Source organism: Papaver somniferum, unplaced genomic scaffold (assembly GCF_003573695.1).
Source record: "Papaver somniferum cultivar HN1 unplaced genomic scaffold, ASM357369v1 unplaced-scaffold_117, whole genome shotgun sequence".
Lineage (NCBI taxonomy): Eukaryota > Viridiplantae > Streptophyta > Magnoliopsida > Ranunculales > Papaveraceae > Papaver > Papaver somniferum.
The window spans coordinates 3,213,878-3,233,491 of record NW_020620714.1 but is presented as its reverse complement, the minus strand read 5'-3'; the positions used below and the strand labels follow the sequence as shown (position 1 = coordinate 3,233,491).

At 36.1% G+C, this 19,614-nt stretch overlaps 1 protein-coding gene across 1 annotated transcript; it reads right to left on the bottom strand.

Annotated features, from left to right (window-relative positions):
- Positions 1-4,401: 4,401 nt before the first annotated feature.
- LOC113329629 (putative disease resistance protein RGA1) lies at positions 4,402-10,068 on the bottom strand. The gene is made up of 4 exons (XM_026576484.1): positions 7,135-10,068; positions 6,217-6,972; positions 4,761-4,827; positions 4,402-4,656 (listed from the first exon to the last, which is right to left on the bottom strand). Exons 1-4 carry the CDS (start codon positions 9,966-9,968, stop codon positions 4,402-4,404), a joined length of 3,912 nt encoding a protein of 1,303 aa, XP_026432269.1. The 5' UTR covers positions 9,969-10,068.
- Between the last annotated feature and the right edge of the window lie 9,546 nt (positions 10,069-19,614).

The window sequence follows — 19,614 nt, the reverse complement described above, 5'->3', positions numbered from 1 at the left end:
CCAGCATTTGTTTCTCTTGTGTCCTGGCTTTTCATATCGCCAATATATAACTTTTTATGATGTTGATGACATAATGGTGAATTCTCTTAAAAAACCCCTTGAGTTCAAGTAATAGTTGAAAAAGCCCAAACAGAGTGCTTGCAATGGTGATAAATTATTGTATGAATTCTCCTGCAAACCTCTTGCATCTGCACCAATAGAAACAACTTGAAGACGTGAAGTGTATGTGACTTTGCCTCGTCCTGCAGTTTTGTTTCAAGCTTGCTAGAAGAATTGCAGATGTTAACATAAAATTAGAGGTTCCCACGTTATACAGTTTTCTGATTTGGGTATGACTTCTTCTACCATTAGTAATTTTTATTTTTTTATAATTTTGATTGATTTTTATTTCTATATTTCAGTTGTTTCTGATTTTAGCCTCAATAACAAATTGTTAGTGTGAATTTTTTTCTAACGAGTTTTGTTTGACTTATATATTACACCGAATCTGAGTATGTAATCTCATCTAGTTTAAATTTACTGCACCATGAACAGTAGGAAGTTCTTGGTAATCTGAAACACAGAGCAGAGAGATGTTTCATTCCTTTATTTCTGGTTTCGTTATTAATGATGACTCATGATAAATAAGTGATGCAATGACGTGGTACTGAAAACCATTATGTATGCCTACACCCATAGTGTATCTCTAATTGCTTCACTTAATTTCCATTAAGTTGCTGGTTCTGTGCACAGCCTCGTAGAGAATCGATCCCTAGTCATCAAACTAGTTATACATCCAGAAAAAGTTAGCTCGGATGTTAGATACAAGAAAAGCAACTAGCAATACTGCAATAGCATTTGTCTGTGATGGTAGAGATATGAGAATTGTCCCCACAGTCCACTAACGACAATTGCATGGTTTTGGAGTTAGTATCTGATGCTTTTCTTGAGGAGGTTTTAGAGTTAGTATTTAATTTTTGATTTTACATAGTTTGTTTATTGGTTTTTCCCTACTTACACTATCGATTCCGTGTGTCTTTTTGTGTATATGCAGAGTATCAAAGGAACAGCAAATCTTGCGATGGACATTCTGACCGAATAAAAGTTGTCTGCCGCTACATTTTGTTTTGTTTTTAGTAAAAAGGAAGATCCTTGTTGAACCCGAAAGAACATAGCAAGATGTAATCTGGATTAGCCTTAAAGATAAGGAATTTGCTTTCCTAAGGCAGACTTCAGAGCAAAGAAGCTGGAAAAAACAGCCGTCTATTAAAGATCTACCAACAGTAGAAACTCTTTAAATTGATAGCCCTGAAACCAGAGAAATCTATTAATTTAGAGAGATTATTAATTTAACGAGTTAAATTTTAGCTTGTGCAAGCCTAGTGGGATCATCAAATGTTATTATTTTAAAGAAATAATTAATTTAACGAGTATTAATTTAAAGAGTTTCTACTGAACTATCAAGCCACAAGGAATTATTTAGTTCTGGTTGCGATAATGACTTCTCCTCTCATTAGTAAGTTTCGTTTTTCTCATTTTCATTGATTTTTATCTAATTTTTAGCTGTTCACTTGATTATAATGAAGTGGGTAATGCAACTAGTTTGAATTTTATTTTCACTTTGATATTCTGGGACACTAGGAAGATCTGGATATTCTGGAACATAGAGCACAGGCGTTTGTCTTCCTTCCTTCTACATATAATTGGATTAGAAGATAGTGATGAAACAAAGACTTTTTAGGATTTTCTCATTGTAATTTTTTTGGTATCTCTAATATAGGAGCACCTATGACATTCTTTCTTCAACTTTTTTGCTGCTGAATATTAATTTCTCTTCTGCTTGGATTACAAAACGAATACTTCACAATTCTTTGTTACTGTATTTATTAGCCTCTATTTGTAACAAAAATTTGCTACACATTCAGAAGGTTTAGGTTATAGCTTTTAGTAGAAAGTTTACTGTTTGCACAATGAAGTTTCAATTTTGAGGAGCTTATTGAATAAAATCAGTTTATTGGCGATTCTCTTCTGAATTTCAGATACCTGAAAGGCATCATTCTTGCAGAATGTACAGTAGAGTTCCTGCTAATGTAGCATGTAAAATGACTCAAATCCATGCATCTATCTGTATTGGCAGAAGTGGGTAAATCTGAAGCATTGCAGAATATGGATTATGAGTTGTCTCATATTTTATTCAAGTTGACGTGAAAAAGTATTTCTCACTTTTGCAGTCGAGCCTGGTCCAGCATTTAGAAGTGATGTATCTTCTGTTTACCTTTATGATTTTTGTGTCAATTAGAAGACTGTTACCACTTCTACTTCATACGCAAATTTGAAAAATCAAGACAAATATTATACCAACTCTTTCTATTGAAATTTTGTCAGAAATGATTTTGCAAATCGGGGTCATGAATGGTATCAAGCAGCTTTGCATAGTGAGTTAGCTAGGATGTATGGGTCGTAGAAGATACAAGAAAAGCAGCTAGTAATAGCATTTGTATGTAGTAGTAGAGATATGAACAGAGTTCACATTTTCATATTGTTATCTTGAATTTAGCTATTCAATTGATTCCTGTGTGAATTGAATGATTTTAACAGGTGAATGCTCCAAAAGTGGTCATATATCTACTAGCGAGGTTGCTGTAAACAAATCTATGTCATCATTGCAGTCATTGTCCAGCACTTGGAAGGGGTTTATCTTCTTTCTACTTTTATAATTTCTGGGTAAATTAGAATCTCAATTGGTGGGGTCTTGTTAACTCCATTGATGTGCAGAATGCTCATAGACTGCGAGATTATGAGCTTTAGAGGTGTTCCAATTTTGCTGGCAAGTTTGGGTAGGAAGTAGGAACCTGAATTTCAGTAGTTTGTATGGATATCAAAGTATACAAGGCCCCGTACTTGGAAATAGAAAGTACAAGGGTAGCTTCGGTAATTTCATGTCCACCTTAAAAACCTTTTATTTTTTGTTAAAGGAACATAGGATTCCCGTTGATAATTATAACAGATAAATATGGATACCTTGTGGTTGGACTTGAAAGCTCAGGTAGAAAGCTCTAGTCATTTTTGTTGGACTCCGCCCTCTCCTCCTCCAGCTGATATATATACACCAACCTTTTCCTAGAAACCTGTTTTGAGGCATACTCAATTTTTTTTTGAAGCATACTCATTCATAATATCATGTATGATGGGTTTATAAGGGGTGTCTAAAGGTAGTGCAATTACCTATATATCTCTAAACAATTTGAATTACCAGAGTACCTTTATCCTCAAAAACCTAAAATCAACATAAACTTTAAACTTAAACATCCAGGACTCCAATTCAATCAACAAATTAATCAAACAAAGGAAACACGCATCGAAGTGAGCGATATTGGAGTGCGAAATCTAAATCTCAATTGCTTTTAGATGTATTTTAGAGTGTATGTGTCACAAACTCATCTTGTTTTTGATTGACTTTATTTTGTTTGATCGGTAGAATATGATTTCAAAGATGAAATTACGGTTTTCAGAAGATCAGTTCGATTGATCTTGGAGTATCAATTTTGAGCCAAACTTAGTGTATAATTTAGAGAAACACTATGTTCGGCTGATGCGACTTTGCTAGATTTTGTTCGAATCAGCCGAACCTAAATTCGTCAGTTACAGAGTGAAGTCCGGCTGATAACTTTTGAGCCGAACCTCAATTTTTTGAAATTATACCTAGGTTCCGCTGATAACTCGTTAGCCAAATCTAGGTATACTTTCAAAAAACAGAGGTTCGGCTCAAAAGTTATCCTCAGAACTGTTCATCTGGTCAGTAGATTTGGGTTTTAAAAATTCAATTTTTTGACATATTCAACTTATAAAAAGGAAATCAAACCTCGTATAAAAGTTTTCCTCTGATTTGAATCACACAGTTTGGTCACAAACCCAAGTTTTGTTTTTCACCTCTTCTTCTTCTTCTTCCTCTCAAAAATCCCAACTCACTCACATACATTTGATTTTTCTACTAATTCACCACTAATAATTTAATTTTTAATCAATCCTTAAAATTCCAAACTAATCAAATCAAATCATAATCATTAACACTAGTTATATAAGGATAGTTATGCCATTATCGAAAAGGGTGGATAAAGGGTGTTGTTTTTTATTTAGGGACCCTATTTTGGCATTATTTAGTATGCCTCAAAAAATTTAGTATACTTCAAAACATATTTCTTTTTTTAAGGCTGTGACTGAAACAAAGCTATTGATATGAGGAATGGCTCGAAAATCTTTGGAACCCAAATCATCACCATCCATTAATTGTGTAACACTTGTAACTTCAGCGTCATACAGAGATAGAATAGTTCGATTATACCAGAACAATACTTAACCCCTTTTTGTGAGGGAAAAGGGATGGTATTCACTATCGCACTTTCCTTGCCATACTATCCTCAACTATCTTATCCAATTCCAAGACCCTTCTTTCTTCAGTGACCATATGTCCACATATTCACCTCTCGTTTGATGAACGACAGATAAATACCCCCCCAGCACCTCAAGTTGATAGCTTTCAGGCTTATCTATATTGAAACATGATGGTGGTGAGATGATACGGAACTCCTCCTTTGCCAAATCGAAAGCCACGAGACTCAATTCTTCCTCGTGCTCCTCGATATTCAGCCAATAAAGAGCCCCATTTGCATAGACACCCTGTGATACAGTAATCAGATAAAACTAAACAGTCGGATTGATTTGACATCTCCTCCAACTCCTTTCCACCTTTTCCACCCGTTGCCACTACCAAGAGTATATACCTGGACGTGTAACCTGTCCGCACATCTGTAGTAGCAAATTCTGACAACCTTGTACCCGTCCGCACATCTGTAGTAGCAAATTCTGACAACCTTGTACTCGTTAGTCAAAGGAAGGTAACCAAATCCGGATGCAATATGAACACTGGTTCGAAGTGTGTGGACTTCCAACTCAAAACCAATTGACAATGAGTAGAGTGGCTCCACACCTTATATATTAGGATCTAGACTAAGGAGTTAGTTATGTGGGACTATATTTAGTTCTCCAACATGCTCCTCCACGTGTAGAGCTCCGTGAATCCTCTACATCGTGGACCGTTATATGGTTGCCCTACTTTCTTGGGTCTTACTGTGTCTTACGTCTCATACAGGGCCTAGCTCTGATACCATGAAAGAAGTGTGAATCTACATGTTCACTGTGAACGATTTAATCAATGAATTGATATAAAGAAAGATGATTCTGTTTACAGGACAGACATGAGAATATATACCCAGACTCAACTCTTTCTCTCTTAGACTCCTCACGTGTGTTGCACACACTTGCACTATACCACACAAATTCACTCACACACTTACACTACATGCTATTAACGTCGAGAAACAAATCAGGCCATTGCATGAGCCAACGATGGAATAATTCGAATTGGGCGTTGAAAGGTGGTCGTTCCTCTCTGCTTTAAGTTTCTTATAAGTGAAGTGCTGATTCTGGTCGGAATAATTTCCAAAATAGAATGATTTATCTTTGCTGTTACTTGAACAAGAAGAAAAACACTCCTTATGGTAGTACGGATGATTTTCTTTGTCTTGAAATCCTATAAATTGGCGACGTAGGTGAACATCAACAAAGTGGTTATCAAGGAAGAGATCTCGCCAGGTCTTGCATACTCGTTTGGACGGCAAGAGAATTTCAGCCGGTAACCGTGAAAAAGTATCTACTTGGATTTCTCTAGGCAGAAGTTTCTCTATTGTTAAGCTATGAATCAAAAATCTCCCATCAACCTCCTATAAATACTTTAAATTTCCTTTGCGTCAATTCTTTCGATTCCCGGTTTTAGACTGTTTCCAAATTCAATTGGTAAGGGGATTCATGCCGCCTTAAAAATTATGAGAAGCCAATGTATAAATTTTATAAATGTGATGATCAAAGTTATATTTTGTGCATGTGAAATAATAACTTTAATAAAAAACCTGGTAGAAAAACTGGACCAAGAACAACTCTGAAAAGGAACACAATTTAAAACTACAACGTTCTCCTCTGCTTAGCAATAAAGAAACAAATAAAAGTAAGAAAAATCAAGACGACACCCACTAACTTAGTAGATTAATAAAACCTTGGAAGATGGACAGATGATCAAAAAAATGAAACTATGAGAGTACCTGCTACTTTTCACCAAACTAACCAAACGTCAGATGGATCTCCTCGCTGTGTGTGTTGTCTCTTCAAATAAAATCAACATACAATTCTTTAACAAATGTGAGGGACTTGAGATCATAGTTTAAAGACTCCTTCACTTGTGGGCAATTGAAGATGGTTAATTTCTGAAGAGAAGTGCATCCTCGTAAATCTGGAAGAAACTTAAGGACTGGACAATCAATGAATTCTAATTCCTGAAGAGAGCCAATATGAAATTCGGAGGACTTTTCCTCAGCATTCTCGTCATCAATTACTTGAAATCCCAGAAACTGATTGCACTCTTTAATTTTCAGAATTCGAAGATCGCAATTATTTTCGAGTATGCTTATTGGGAAGTATATAAACTCCCCAATGTTCTCCAAGAATAGCTCCGTGATAGATGTCATCTGGCTTCTCCCAACTGAGTACACTAATTTGTGATCAATCCTATATAGCTTTAGCAGCATCCACGAAGAAGGAAACGAAGGTATTTCTGTTAAATTTTTGCAGCCATCGATTTTCAGAATCCCAAGACAAGGAGGACGCGAATAACACAAGTCTTCTAGAAGGAGCATATTAGTAAGATCAAGACATATTAAAGAAGGAAATCCGCTGATATCTAAACTCTTCAGAGACATTCCTGTAAGATAAAGAAACCTGAGACGTGGGAGCTGCCCAATAAGACCTGCTGGAAGTTGTTTTATTCTTTTACAGTCGATGAATAACAACTTATCCAAATTCAGAAGAGTACCAGATGATGGAACACACATCCAGTTGGGAAGCTCACACCCCATGAAGTTATAAATACCCAATCCTCTCAAACTAACGGGAGGTTGGAGAGCTTCAAATACTTGAAGATCAATATTGCTTGACTCTTCTTCTTCTTCGTCCTCTGCTTCCATTTCCTCTTCGTCTTCCGTTTCTTTTTCCTCTTCTTCTTTTTCTTCTTCTTCTCCTTCGTCTTCTTTTCCTTCACCTTCTCCTTCGTCTTCTTCACCTTCTCCTTCTCCTTCGTCTTGTTCTCCTTTTCCTTCTCCTTCTTCTACGTCTTCTTCTCCTTCTCCTTCCTCTTCTTCTTCTCCTTCTTCTTCTTCTTCTATTCCACTCCAAAGTAGTACCAAATCACGCAGATTCTCTTTTCCTTTCAAATTTGCTCTCTCCGCGTCCATTGGGTCTTTGACGTATTGAAGTTCCATAATTTGTAGCTCCTCAAGAAAGTTTAAGTTCGCTAACTCTTCAATACCACCATAATTACATTCAGAATTGTCTGTTCCTTTTTCTTGCACGTTGTACATCAAACTTTGCAGGTAAATGAATTTCCCAACACCCATTAGTGTTCCCATTTGACGACAAGAAAACCTTCTCAGTTTTACCCAACTTGTTACTTCTTTTGGAAGATCACAATCACAAAGATCCACATACTCAAGATTGTAGAGGTTAGCACAAGACTCTGGAAATTCTTTGATTTTAGTACCCTCCAAGTCAAGAGATCTCAACTGATACAGTGCTCCAATATCTTTTGGTAATGCTTCTACTAATGGGCAGTTTTTGAAATTAAATATACTCAAATTCTTAAGACCTGCCACATACTCGGGTAAACTTGTCAACTTATCACACGTATTGACATCTAATGTCCGCAAATTGCAGAGGCTTGTGACAAAATCAGGTACCTTCTCAATAGGTGTAAAAGACATATCGAGAAATCTCAGATTCTCCAACCCAGTGATAGAGTCGGGAAAGGTCATCAAGTGTTTGCAATGATGTAGATCCAGTATTTGTAAATTGGGGAGGCTAGTGACAGAATCAGGTAATTCTTGAATGTCTGTAAATGAGATATCAAGGTGCCTAAGGTGTTTCAAAGATCCCATCTCTTTTACAAGATTTTTAACAAAACCACACCCACTTAATACCAGCGTCCGCAAATTGTAAAGTCTACTCAAGGAAATATTATCAACTAGACTTATAAAGGAAACATGGAGGTACCTTAATTGCTTAAACTTAGAATTTGTATATCTGATCCTGGAAAAGTCTTCAGCCGGATGACCCAAATGTAAAACACGTACGTGTTTATTACTTGAGAATCTACCGAGGTTCAAACCATAATTTGTTTCAAGAATGATAATCGTTCGCAACTTTTTTATGTTGTTTATAGTTTTAGGGAAGGTTGCTGATAATTCCCTATCCATTATTAAGTTTAAGCGACGAACTTCAGAAATATTTTCCAATTCAGTTACCTTGGTAGTTGCGCGTTCATTATTTCCGAAAACAGCCTGGGCAAGATCATGGACAAGATCATGCATCTTGAATGTCATGACGTCGCCTAGCTGATTCTTTTCCACCCCATCGAAAAAAGAACTCCACATTAAGCTTTCAAAGTATTCATCTCCAATGTCCTCCACCGAGCAATCACTTCCCACGTTAGAATGCTGTAAGAATCCTTCCGCCATCCATAGTTGAATAAGAGTCTGCTTGCTGAACTCCAAATCTTTGGGAAAGATCGAGCAGTACGAGAAACACCGCTGCAAATCAGGTGACAAGTTGTCATAACTCAGTTTTAATATTGGTATGATTTTGCTTTGACTTTCAGGTGTGTTCCAAATATCATTTTCTCTAATAGATATCCAATTGCTCTCGTTATTTTTCGAGTGCATTAGGCTACCGAGAAATTTTGCAGCTAGTGGCAAACCACGACATTTATCAGCGATCTCTTTTCCAATAGCAATCATATTTGGAGTCTTCAGTGCTCCACCAGGAGAAAAGACTATTCTCTCCATAATAGACCAACATTCATGTGCTTGTAATTGATCTAAGAAGTACGGAGAAATGCTTCCCTTCACAACATCCGCAACCTGCTTTTTACGTGTAGTTGTTAATATTTTACTCCCTTGAGATCCAACAACCAAGGAACTTTGTAATCTCTCCCATTGTTCGGCATCCTCGTTCCACAGGTCATCGAGGACAAGCAAATACCTTTTCCCAGTCAACTGCTCACGAACTTTGCGCACCAGTACATCAAAATTTGATAAATCACTGAATTTCTCATTAGTTATGGACTCCATGATATTTGATAAAAGCCTGTAAACATCAAAATCATCAGAAACACAAAGCCATATTTTTGGCAAAAAGTAATTTTTTACTGAATCATCGTTGTAAACGAGCTGAGCAAGTGTCGTCTTTCCAAGTCCTCCCATCCCCACTATAGATACGACAGGAAGTACTTCTCGGAGATGACTGCTTGGTGAGGCCGATGATGGTGCCGTGACCGTTGTTAGAATTTTTATAAGTTTATTTTTGTCATCCTCCCTTCCTACAATTTGTGTCTGGCTCGCGAAGGATGTGGTTTGCCGGCTTCGTCGCTCTCTACTTTCCCCATGAGCATCAGTAGTTATAATTTTCAACTGAAACCTCTCCATATCTTTTGTAATTTCATCTAATATTTTGTTTATCCCTTTTATTTTTCTTGCCATCTTAAAACGAAACACAAGTGGGTTGGATGATGAAACAAAATCGAGCACCTTATCCTTCAAGCGCTCCCCTCTTTGACCCCGACGTGAGTTTTCATAAGAGAACTCGTCCATCACATCGTCTGCATCGTAAGCCACATCCTTGAGCCATTTCAACCAAAGTCTCACAGCTTGTTCGGTCTCTTGCCTCCTTTCAGCGTCAGCTATGACGGCAAGAATCATCTCTAAGGTGTTTTGAAGCTTTTTCAAGTCATCTTTAACACCCCATGCCAGACTTATTTCTTGAGCAACAATAGGAACCAATTTGTTTAAGATTTCTGTTGCACCACTAGTAAGAATCTCTTGAAACGCCATAGTAAAATAATACGATGAAGATTTAGATATCAAGAGCACTTGTAATTTCAGAAACTATAGATAATACTTGAAACTGATGTTTAAGAGTAAGTAGTTGCTATTCTTGTGAGTTCGAACGCTCATGTATATATATATAGCAAATGCTCAATTATCCTATTCTTATGAGTAGTGAACAAAGTAGAAACTTATTCTTATGGGTAGTGAACAAAGTAGAAACTTATTCTTATGGGTAGTGAACAAAGTAGAAACTATTCTTATGAGTAGTGACTAGTGGTGGTCAATTAGCTGCAAACGAAGTAGAAACTATTCTTTGAAGCTTTTCATGTCAATAATGGATTCACTCACATGTATAGATGACCCACTATATATATGCCGGTCTCTAAAACTTTAATCAGAGCATCCTTAACCAATATATTTTGTGTGCTTAAGTTTGAATTTGTTATTGGCAACGAATTCTGAAAGGATAAGTAGTTTCCTAATGGTTCCTAATGGTCAAAAGTGCAGGCAGCAGCGACAATCAGTGCTGGTGCAAAAGCTAAAGTTATAGTTGAAGACAGTAAACTTTAATCAGAGTATCCTGCGTTGCTTTATCACTTAGTTAGCGAGGTATATATCCAACAGTTGGCTTGGCTTGGGCACACCTCTTTCTTAACAACGACAGAAAACCAAACAAGTACAACAACAGGCATTCTTCGCTGATAAGGAAGAACCCAATTGGACTCACCCATGCATGAAATGTACAGTAAAAGGCAATGAACATTAATTAATTTGCTTGAGAAACTTACAAAGGAATAACAAGAACCTACAATTTTACTTAGTCGACATTGTCTTTATGCCTTGCTGTTTTGGTTTGCTTAAGTATATATATACGTACAGCATCAAAAAAAGTATATATATATATGTACTGTACTACATCTATATAGCAAATGCTCAATAACTTATATTAGGCTCTTTAACCTGTTATTTTGAAGATATATACTCCCTCCATCTCATTATTAATTGATCTATTTACTTTTGGATTTTGTCTAATAATAAATGACCTGTATCATTAAACAAGGAGATATTCCTAAAATTATCCTTTTATTTGATTATAAGAAATGTGCATAATTTGATATGCATGTTTATATTCTTTACCTAGCTGTTTTAAAATGTTTTTCAATATTTTGAAGGTTGGCAACATCCATGGTGTAGTTTGAGATACAAATCATTTCAAAATTTCACTATTATCATACACAAAAGTATAACCATAAAAAATGCTTAAAAATATTTTTCCTTTTGTCTGTCTTAAAAATTGTACTTAACTAGGTCACTTAATAGTGGGACGGAGTGAATATTTATATTTCGAAATTAAAAGTTAAAAATAATGTTTGAGAATGAAGTTGCAATATGCTCTGAGTTCAGCATTTCTAATGAATGAATACTCACTAGTCCCGGTCAATTAGCTGTAAATAAAGTAGAAAGTTACGTTGAAGCTTTACTGTCGAGAATGGATTCACGATGACCCACTATATATAATTCTGTCCTCTGAAACTTTAATCTGCCTACTCGATCTTTATACTTTATAGAGCATTTTTCCTGCTAAGTTCTTTCTTTCTAACATCCCATTGATGACGATTCTTCTTCTCGACCACTCAATTAGTACATTTGGGGAGAAAAAAATTGTATATATGAACTAGCTGTAAATAAAGTAGAAACTATTCGTTGAAGCTTCTCAGTCAATAATGGATTCACATGTATACATGACCCACTATATAAATGTTGGTCCTCTGAAACTTGTATCCTTATCCAAGAAATTTTGTCTGCTTGAGTCTTTCTTTCTAAGTTCGAATTTGTTATTGGCAACGAATTCTGAAGGCATGAGTAGTTTCCTAGAGTTGGAAAAGTGCAGGCACAGCCACAATCAGTACTCGTAGAATAACATCACTGGAAGATATATTTATGTGAAGTCTCGAAATCTGCTTTGTGAAGTGAAATCGGTAATAAATATCAGAGAAGCATGATGGACACTTTATTCGTTTTCTCCATATGAAGAAAAATAAACATTCTTCTAAATTTAAAAGCTTCGACAATAATATTAGCATTTTCAACCGTTAAATATGAAAAATACCAATTATTAGCGTCAGGGGGGAGAATATCACGTCTTACTTCAGCAAGGTATATCATTTTGAACACCAATACTAACGATAAAATTTTTATGTCGGAATGCACTGTTTTATAAAGCCTCTTCACAAAGTTAGTGATTCAGAACACTACCAAACATTTCATTCTAAAACGAAGTGTGTATATTTGTGAGCATGGTGGTATTCATCGGTCTTAAAAAATCACTCCATTAATATTATCATTTGCTCCTTGAATTAGACTAATGTAATTTCATTTTCTCCTTGAATTAGAATTGTAAAAGAAACGTAGCACCTTTGGGAGTGTTGGAGTTTTGGTTAAAAAACTATGGAGTAATAATTTTAGTGGGTCATTATTAGTCCTGGTCCTAAGGGCTGTTTAAGTTGTTTATGCACATTTGTTAGTGGGTGTACGAAGTGGTCTTGTAAACCATATTGTGTCCTAGTAATTCGGATCGTTGGCTGTTGTGAACATGTCTTGTAAACAAAAGGTTGTTACATACCAAATCATTTTAGAAGTGATGTTTGGTATGCTCGTGAATTATGTCAAATCATTTTGGAAGTGATCCTTGGTATCTTCGTGAATTATGTCTACTGGATCAGGTTGATTTTTCATGGGTCCAAGCACGATCTACAAAGAATATCACAAGGTAAAACACTAAAAAGGGAATATAATAACAAGGTTCGGCGCATTCGATAATCACATTATGTGCCGAACTATAAACATTTACAGGTTTCGGCTTATACGATATCCTCAATATATGCCGAACCACGGACAATATTTTAACCCAAAAATTAATAAATTCATGTTCGGCTCAGACAATAATCATATTATGTGACGAACCTTGAACATAAGAGGTTTCGGCTGATACGATATTCTCCATATGTGCCGAACTAGTAACAATATTTCAACCCAGAAATTAAAAAATTATGTTCGGCACATACAATTTTGGATATATAAGCCGAATTAGTAATGATTCTATTCCGGGCTATTCAGGATGTTGTTCGGCTTACTATGAAACTTTCATATAAGCCGAACTAGTGTCTAGCAAAAGGGTTGGAATTGGAAATTATAGATTTTGCGCATGCAGTAAACAGATTCAGTAAGCCGAACCGTTCATCAATTGGTAGATTCGGCTCATAGATGTGAGCCGAACCTCAACCTGTTTCGCTGAACCATGATTCAGAAAACCTAACTTTTGATAATTGAGAGCTATAGAAGTAAGATTAAGTATAGTATATAAGTGTACCTGTGTATTACAAGCATTGGGTTCCTCATCAATGTCTTCATCATCAGGATTTGGCTCATAAAAATCATCATCTTGAGTTTGTGTTTGAGTTTGAGCTTGAGTTTGAGTGGGTGTAAAATCATTCTCCTTCTCTTTTTCTCCTTCTTAACCAAACGAAAACTTTGATTTTTTTTTCCTCAAATTTTTCATCTAAACAACTCTTATAATTCTGAAAATTATTTTAATCACTAAACAAAATATTTAATCACTAATCAAGATTATTAACACTAATACGTAAAGGGCAGATTTGTCATTAAAATTTTTTTGGGTTAAAGGGTTATCTGATTTTGCTATTTCACAACCTTTTTTGTCTTCGTTCAGTATGTCTTGGAAGATTTTGGTATGCCCAAAATCATAGTTCTTGTGGAGTTAGTGCAGGTTAACTGAGTCGTGTTTTGTAGCCTATAAAAGCAAAGTTTTATGTTAATGAAAAATGTGGAAATCAGTCAACACAATATAACGCTTTCGTATGTGCCGCGTTTCTTCCTCTATGCTCTCCCTCTATACTTTGATTTTCATCATGGTATCAGAGAGTTAGGGTAGAGAGAGAGGTGTTAGAAAAATCTCAGAGAGGATAGATGATTAGAGAGAGTGTTTTTTGTTTGTGTTAACAGAAGTTGGAAGTCTGATCCTGATGTTTCTCTGGTGTGATTTGTAGGAGAATTAGCAATATGCAAGGAGTTGTTGCAGACTTGGGCTGGTGATGATGAACTTGGTAGCAGCATAGGAGGAGTTGAAATTGTGCTCAGAAGATGTTCGGTGAAATGCCAGTGTGAAAGAGGCTTGAATTTCAGAAGTGATGATAAACTGTTTGAAGGTAATCCAGTAAATAAGGTAGGATTATTTTGATTTGGTTTCATGTATGACTGGCAAGCAGGGAAAGAGCGACAACTCTAGCTTGTTAAAGAAAGGTCTGTGGATGTGGAGTTTGTCTCCATGAATGAAACAAGAAGTGATGCAGTTCGAGCAAGCCATGTAAAGCTAAGTTAAGCATAGCTCTGTTTTGTTTTCAGCAAAATTTATTTTTATAAATGTTAATGGTTTGGTTATACCCATTAACAGTACTGTTTTTGTATGGGATAGTTTTAGTTTAATGACTTGTTTGAGTCAAATAGATGATGTATGTGTTGTTTATGTCCTCCGTACATGTGGGTTTTATAACCTAAAAAAGAAGTATGACGTTGGCGAATATACTAGCAGTTGTTAAAGACACAAAAGCAGCTGGAAGATTTCAAGTGGCAGTAAGAGTTATGATACGATATATCTGTGAAGTCATATGTACCTGCAAGTGAAGTAGGTTGGCCGTGATAGAGCCATGTTATGATAAGATATGTCGGGGAAGTCATATATGCCTACAAGTGAAGTAGGTAGGTCTGCAAATGAAACGAAATCAGCGCGGGAGAATGCCAGGGAAGGCATAGATAACGTCTCTGCTAGGTAAAAGGGAACAACGCATGAAATTTGTTATTGTAGTTTGAGTTTAAGGGAGGCTGTTGGAGTTTTGGTTAAACTGAAACTATGGAGTAATGATTTTAGTGGGTCATTATTAGTCCTGGTCCTAAGGGATGTTTAAGTTGTTTATACACATCTGTTAGTGGGTGTACGAAGTGGTCTTGTAAACCATATTGTGTCCTAGTAATTCGGATCGTTGGCTGTTGCGAACATGTTTTGTTTGTGGAGTTAGTGCAGGTTTATTGAGTCGTGTTTTGTAGCCAGTAAAGGCAAACTTTTATGTTAATGAAAAATATGGAAATCAGTTAACACAATGTAACTCTCACGTGTGTTCCGCGTTTTTTCCTCTCTGCTCTCTCTATACCTTGATTTTCATCGGGGAGTTTGTCATTGGACGCTTGAACTCTCCACACCCATGCAGAGTTAATTATGTTCTTTTTAAAATTCCAACTTTGTAAACTGATTGAAATCCATTTGTTGAACCTTTACTTTTTCACGTACATGATGATGTTGCAGTCATTGTCATTGTTCTGAAGGAAGCACTACCACACACTAAAAATTGCATTGGCTATGAGGTCTCCACCTTGAAATGAATAAGTCGTAATTTGATGGGACACTTTGTTTAAGTGGAGACAATTTGAACTCTCCCTCTTATTTATTTCATATTTTTCTTTTTCTTTGTCGTTGCTTCCAGGTGCGATTTCTTGTCGTCCCGATCAAAGTCTTTGACTACATACTTTGTTCTTTCTCGTCACTCCCCGTTGTTGGTTTTCCAAAGACACGTACGAAGAATAAAAATATGAACCTATTCTTGGAAAGAAGATTTGTATAAGAATTTTTGTTGCAAGATTTAAGCTTGGTAAGAAAGATGAAGAACATAAGGAGATGAAAGACTTATAAGCTAAGGTGCGGCTAGCGTTTCCAGCGACAGCATAACTTCTCCAGAATTTCTGTAACGCTTCCAACATCATCATGGATATGTATGGAAATATTACCACATAGAGATCCTGTTAGTGCCTTTCTGGTCATATTATATCAACCTGGGTCAATAATCACCGCCCACGCATATCGTTCTTATTTTTTAATAACTTTGCTTTATATAGGGTTCAAAATTGCCAAAAGAATGCTTAATCCCATGTGCCGCCTGGAGATACATTTTCAGAAATACTGGAACAATAGAGCTCCACGTGAGATGCCAAGTGATACCTTACATGTAGAGTCAGATTAGAATGAATAGATACGTCTCTTGGTAACGATTGTTACCTATAACAAAATGGATGAAAAGAATCAAGCAAATAAATGAGAAAACTATCTTACGACACGCGTTTTTAGGGTTTACCGCCACGACCCTTTTTTTGTTTTCAGTACCATCACGACTCTTCAGTGCTTTAATAACTACGTCAAATTCACACCTGTTTGTCATCTTCTATTCACAGACTCTCCAGATGCAGAGAGTCACCGGTTTACTCCCAATTCGGATGGTCTTGAAAGGTTTTGAAGAGAATGAAAGAGTTTTTTCTTTACCTCTTTGGAGTTGCTAGTGCGTTAAGAATTTAGTTCTTTACGTACATGGTTTCCAATCACTTTATCTTGATTTTGATTGACAATACCACTTATTGAAGTGCTGGTTTCCAATCACTTTATCTTGATTCTGATTGACAAAATAACTTATAGGGTTCAAAATTACCGAAAGATGCGTCTCTTGATACATTTCTATTTACCAGAAGACGTATCTTGTCACACTAACTAAAGCGAAGGGGTACTAATTAAACAAACGGATGTGATTTTCTCATAAAACGTTCCCTTAAAGCTCCATATATTTGAGTTTGCAACTGTTGGTGCAGGAGGGTTATATTATACATTTAAAATTGCATCCATTGATCATCCTAAGTGTCATTATTGATCATTCTAAGTGTCTGTTATAGATGCCTTTCGGAAATGCCTTTTGTGTCTTTTAATGGACTGTTGGGGTTTCCTACTGGATTATGTTTTATATGGAAGGAGCCAATCAGATAATGGTGACATGGAAAAACTGGGGTGACATGGCTTCACCAGAATTAAGAGTGATCGTGACGTCGACATGTGGCAATTTGGGATCCCTTATTACAGAGAAAGAAGATTACTCTTGAAGACAGTGGAAGACAGTAAATTAACTATCATGAGCATCGATGATTCTTCTTCTGAAACGCACAGCGAGTACATTTAGATGAAATAGTAGTATACGATTATTGTGAAGGAATGCATGTAAATCATGATCAACTTTTTTTTCTGGAAACGAAAAACCATGATCAACTCGTAAGTCCAAAAACGGGGAAAAGTAGCCAATTTTTTTACTTATTATTATATATTAATAACTCATCATTAAGATCCTTTACAAGGGTGGATCCAGTCACATGGTAATTTTCACATTATCTCTTTGGAGGCCATTTTTTGAATAAAACTTAAACGGGGAGCTAACTTGGCGAGCAGAGTAAGAAAACGACAACATGATTGGAGGGGACTATGCCAAATTTCAAAGGCTTATTCCATATGCCTGGCAAGACTCGACAGTATGATAATTACATAGATAGATGGGAAATTCGGTGATGAATTCTCTACGTTGAGGCAGAGCCGATGATGTATGCAAGAATGCATTGGCCTTGGCCTAATGGCCTTATACCTTTTGCGGACAAGGGTGACTTTGGAACAGTGTGTAAGCTAAGTTAGCCGCATAATTCTCCACGAGCATGCTTGCAAGGGCATATGAACATGCATTTGCCTAACTTTAAGGCCCGTGCTTTGTAGCATCATCATGGTGCATCGGGGAAGTTATGGACAGCGGGCACATGTGCGCCAGGCGTACTTTTTCGGTCCGTCACAGTATAACTACACCATCTACTGCTTTGAAAATCAACTATTAACTACTAGCGAATCTTTAACCGCTGAAATTATGTTTAGTAGATGGTGAGGATTCGTATTTTGGAATGCGCTCATTTTTGATAGGTATGTGTGGATACAAAATATCGCTCCGCCAATAAGAAAGCACGAAGATTACATAATGGCGCGATAAAGTCATTTCAAGGGCGAAGATGATGTCACAAGACTCACGAAGAAAACGTGAAGGCGAGCGCGATGATATGCCAGTTATGTGATATAATCGCTCTTGTAGATCCAAAATAAGGGGGCTTATTAGCTGTAACCCACTATCTTAATTAGATGTCATCCACTATGTAACCCATATATAAATTGAAAAAAGCCAGGAAAGAGAGGAAGAATCTGTATTTTTGAGTATTTTTATGACAGAAAAAGTTATTTGCTTTCCAAGTTAGGATTTGCTTATATTTATATCAGTGATAGTTATTTCACTTAATAACAATAATACTTTAAGTTTTCCTTACCATGTCTTAGATCTGTTCTCTATCAATACTTGGATGTGGTTATAGGATTTCTTGTAGCTACAGTATGTGTATTTCTGTAAGAGAAACATATACCCAAAATATTATCTTTATTACCAGTTACCATTTAGGTTTTGTTAAAAAAAACGACATTCGACATGTGAGATAGAGTGAGAATTATAGTGTCCGTGGATACTAACAAGATTACATGGATAATATTTTATCTAATTAGTATAGTATAATATGATTTTCTTTTCAAATCAATTTTACAGTTGTAAAAAGTCAAATAACACAGTATTGAATAATTAAATTATCCCTAAAACAATGCTTATTCTCGCGCACTTTCAACATTCTGCCGTAGAGATATAAATGTTGTTTATCATGCCGGTTTAGAGTGGTTCTACACCTACGCCCAAATATCCCGGGGGAAAACCGCGGAGAGATCCAAGGGCTATTAGGCAGCGATTCCAACACTAGGATATATAGGGATGGTGGGAGTGGGTCTCGCTTGTTCTCTTACACGGTTTTTTTTCGGTATTTTCCACGATCAACCTATTAATTTCCTTTATCGTACAAGTTCTATTTTCACAAAGTTAATCAAACAGTCCTAAAATAGTAATTCTTGAATGAAAAAGACATGTAAGTTTGATAATATTTTAATATCCAAAAATTAAAAAAATATTTTTCAATTATCCAATTTTTCTTCACCGATATAGACAATTTGAATTGCTTTTGATTTCACCTTATCCTTCAATGTCGTTTCAAGATGGCTAAATTCTTTTAGTGATATAGTTAACTGATTGCTATGACGCCTTAAATTTCACCTTATCCTTCAATATCGTTTCAAGTTGGCTGAATTCTTGCAGTGATATAGTTAATTAATTGCTATGACGTCTCCTCGCATTAGTAAGTCTTGTTTTTCTCATTTTCATTGATTTTTTCTTAAATTTAGCTGTTTACTTGATTCTGGTGCGTATGTTTCGACTTTTGAGTCTTGTTTGGCTTACCTATTACCCGGATAACTAAGGTAACTAAGTATAATTTAATGACCACACTGTAGTAGCAGGAAATCCCACGACTACACCCCACTAAAAATATATGAATCTAACTATGAAATCATGATGAAGAATATTTAAGAGATTTTATTGAGTTTAGAAATGAATACAAAGAGATAAGATAAAACCCTAACTTGGGAAGCAAATAACTTTTTCTCTTCTAAAGTTCGATCTCAACTATCCAAAGGATCTCCCTTAGTACAACGGTGGTTGGTCCTTTATATAGGAGATTACATAGTGGGGGACAGTTAATAAATCCCCTATTTTTGGATCTGGCGTACGTCATTGACGCACGCGTATATTGAAAAGTATTGCACGTGTTCTCTAATGCCGCATGGCTCTTCTAACCTTACTTGTGA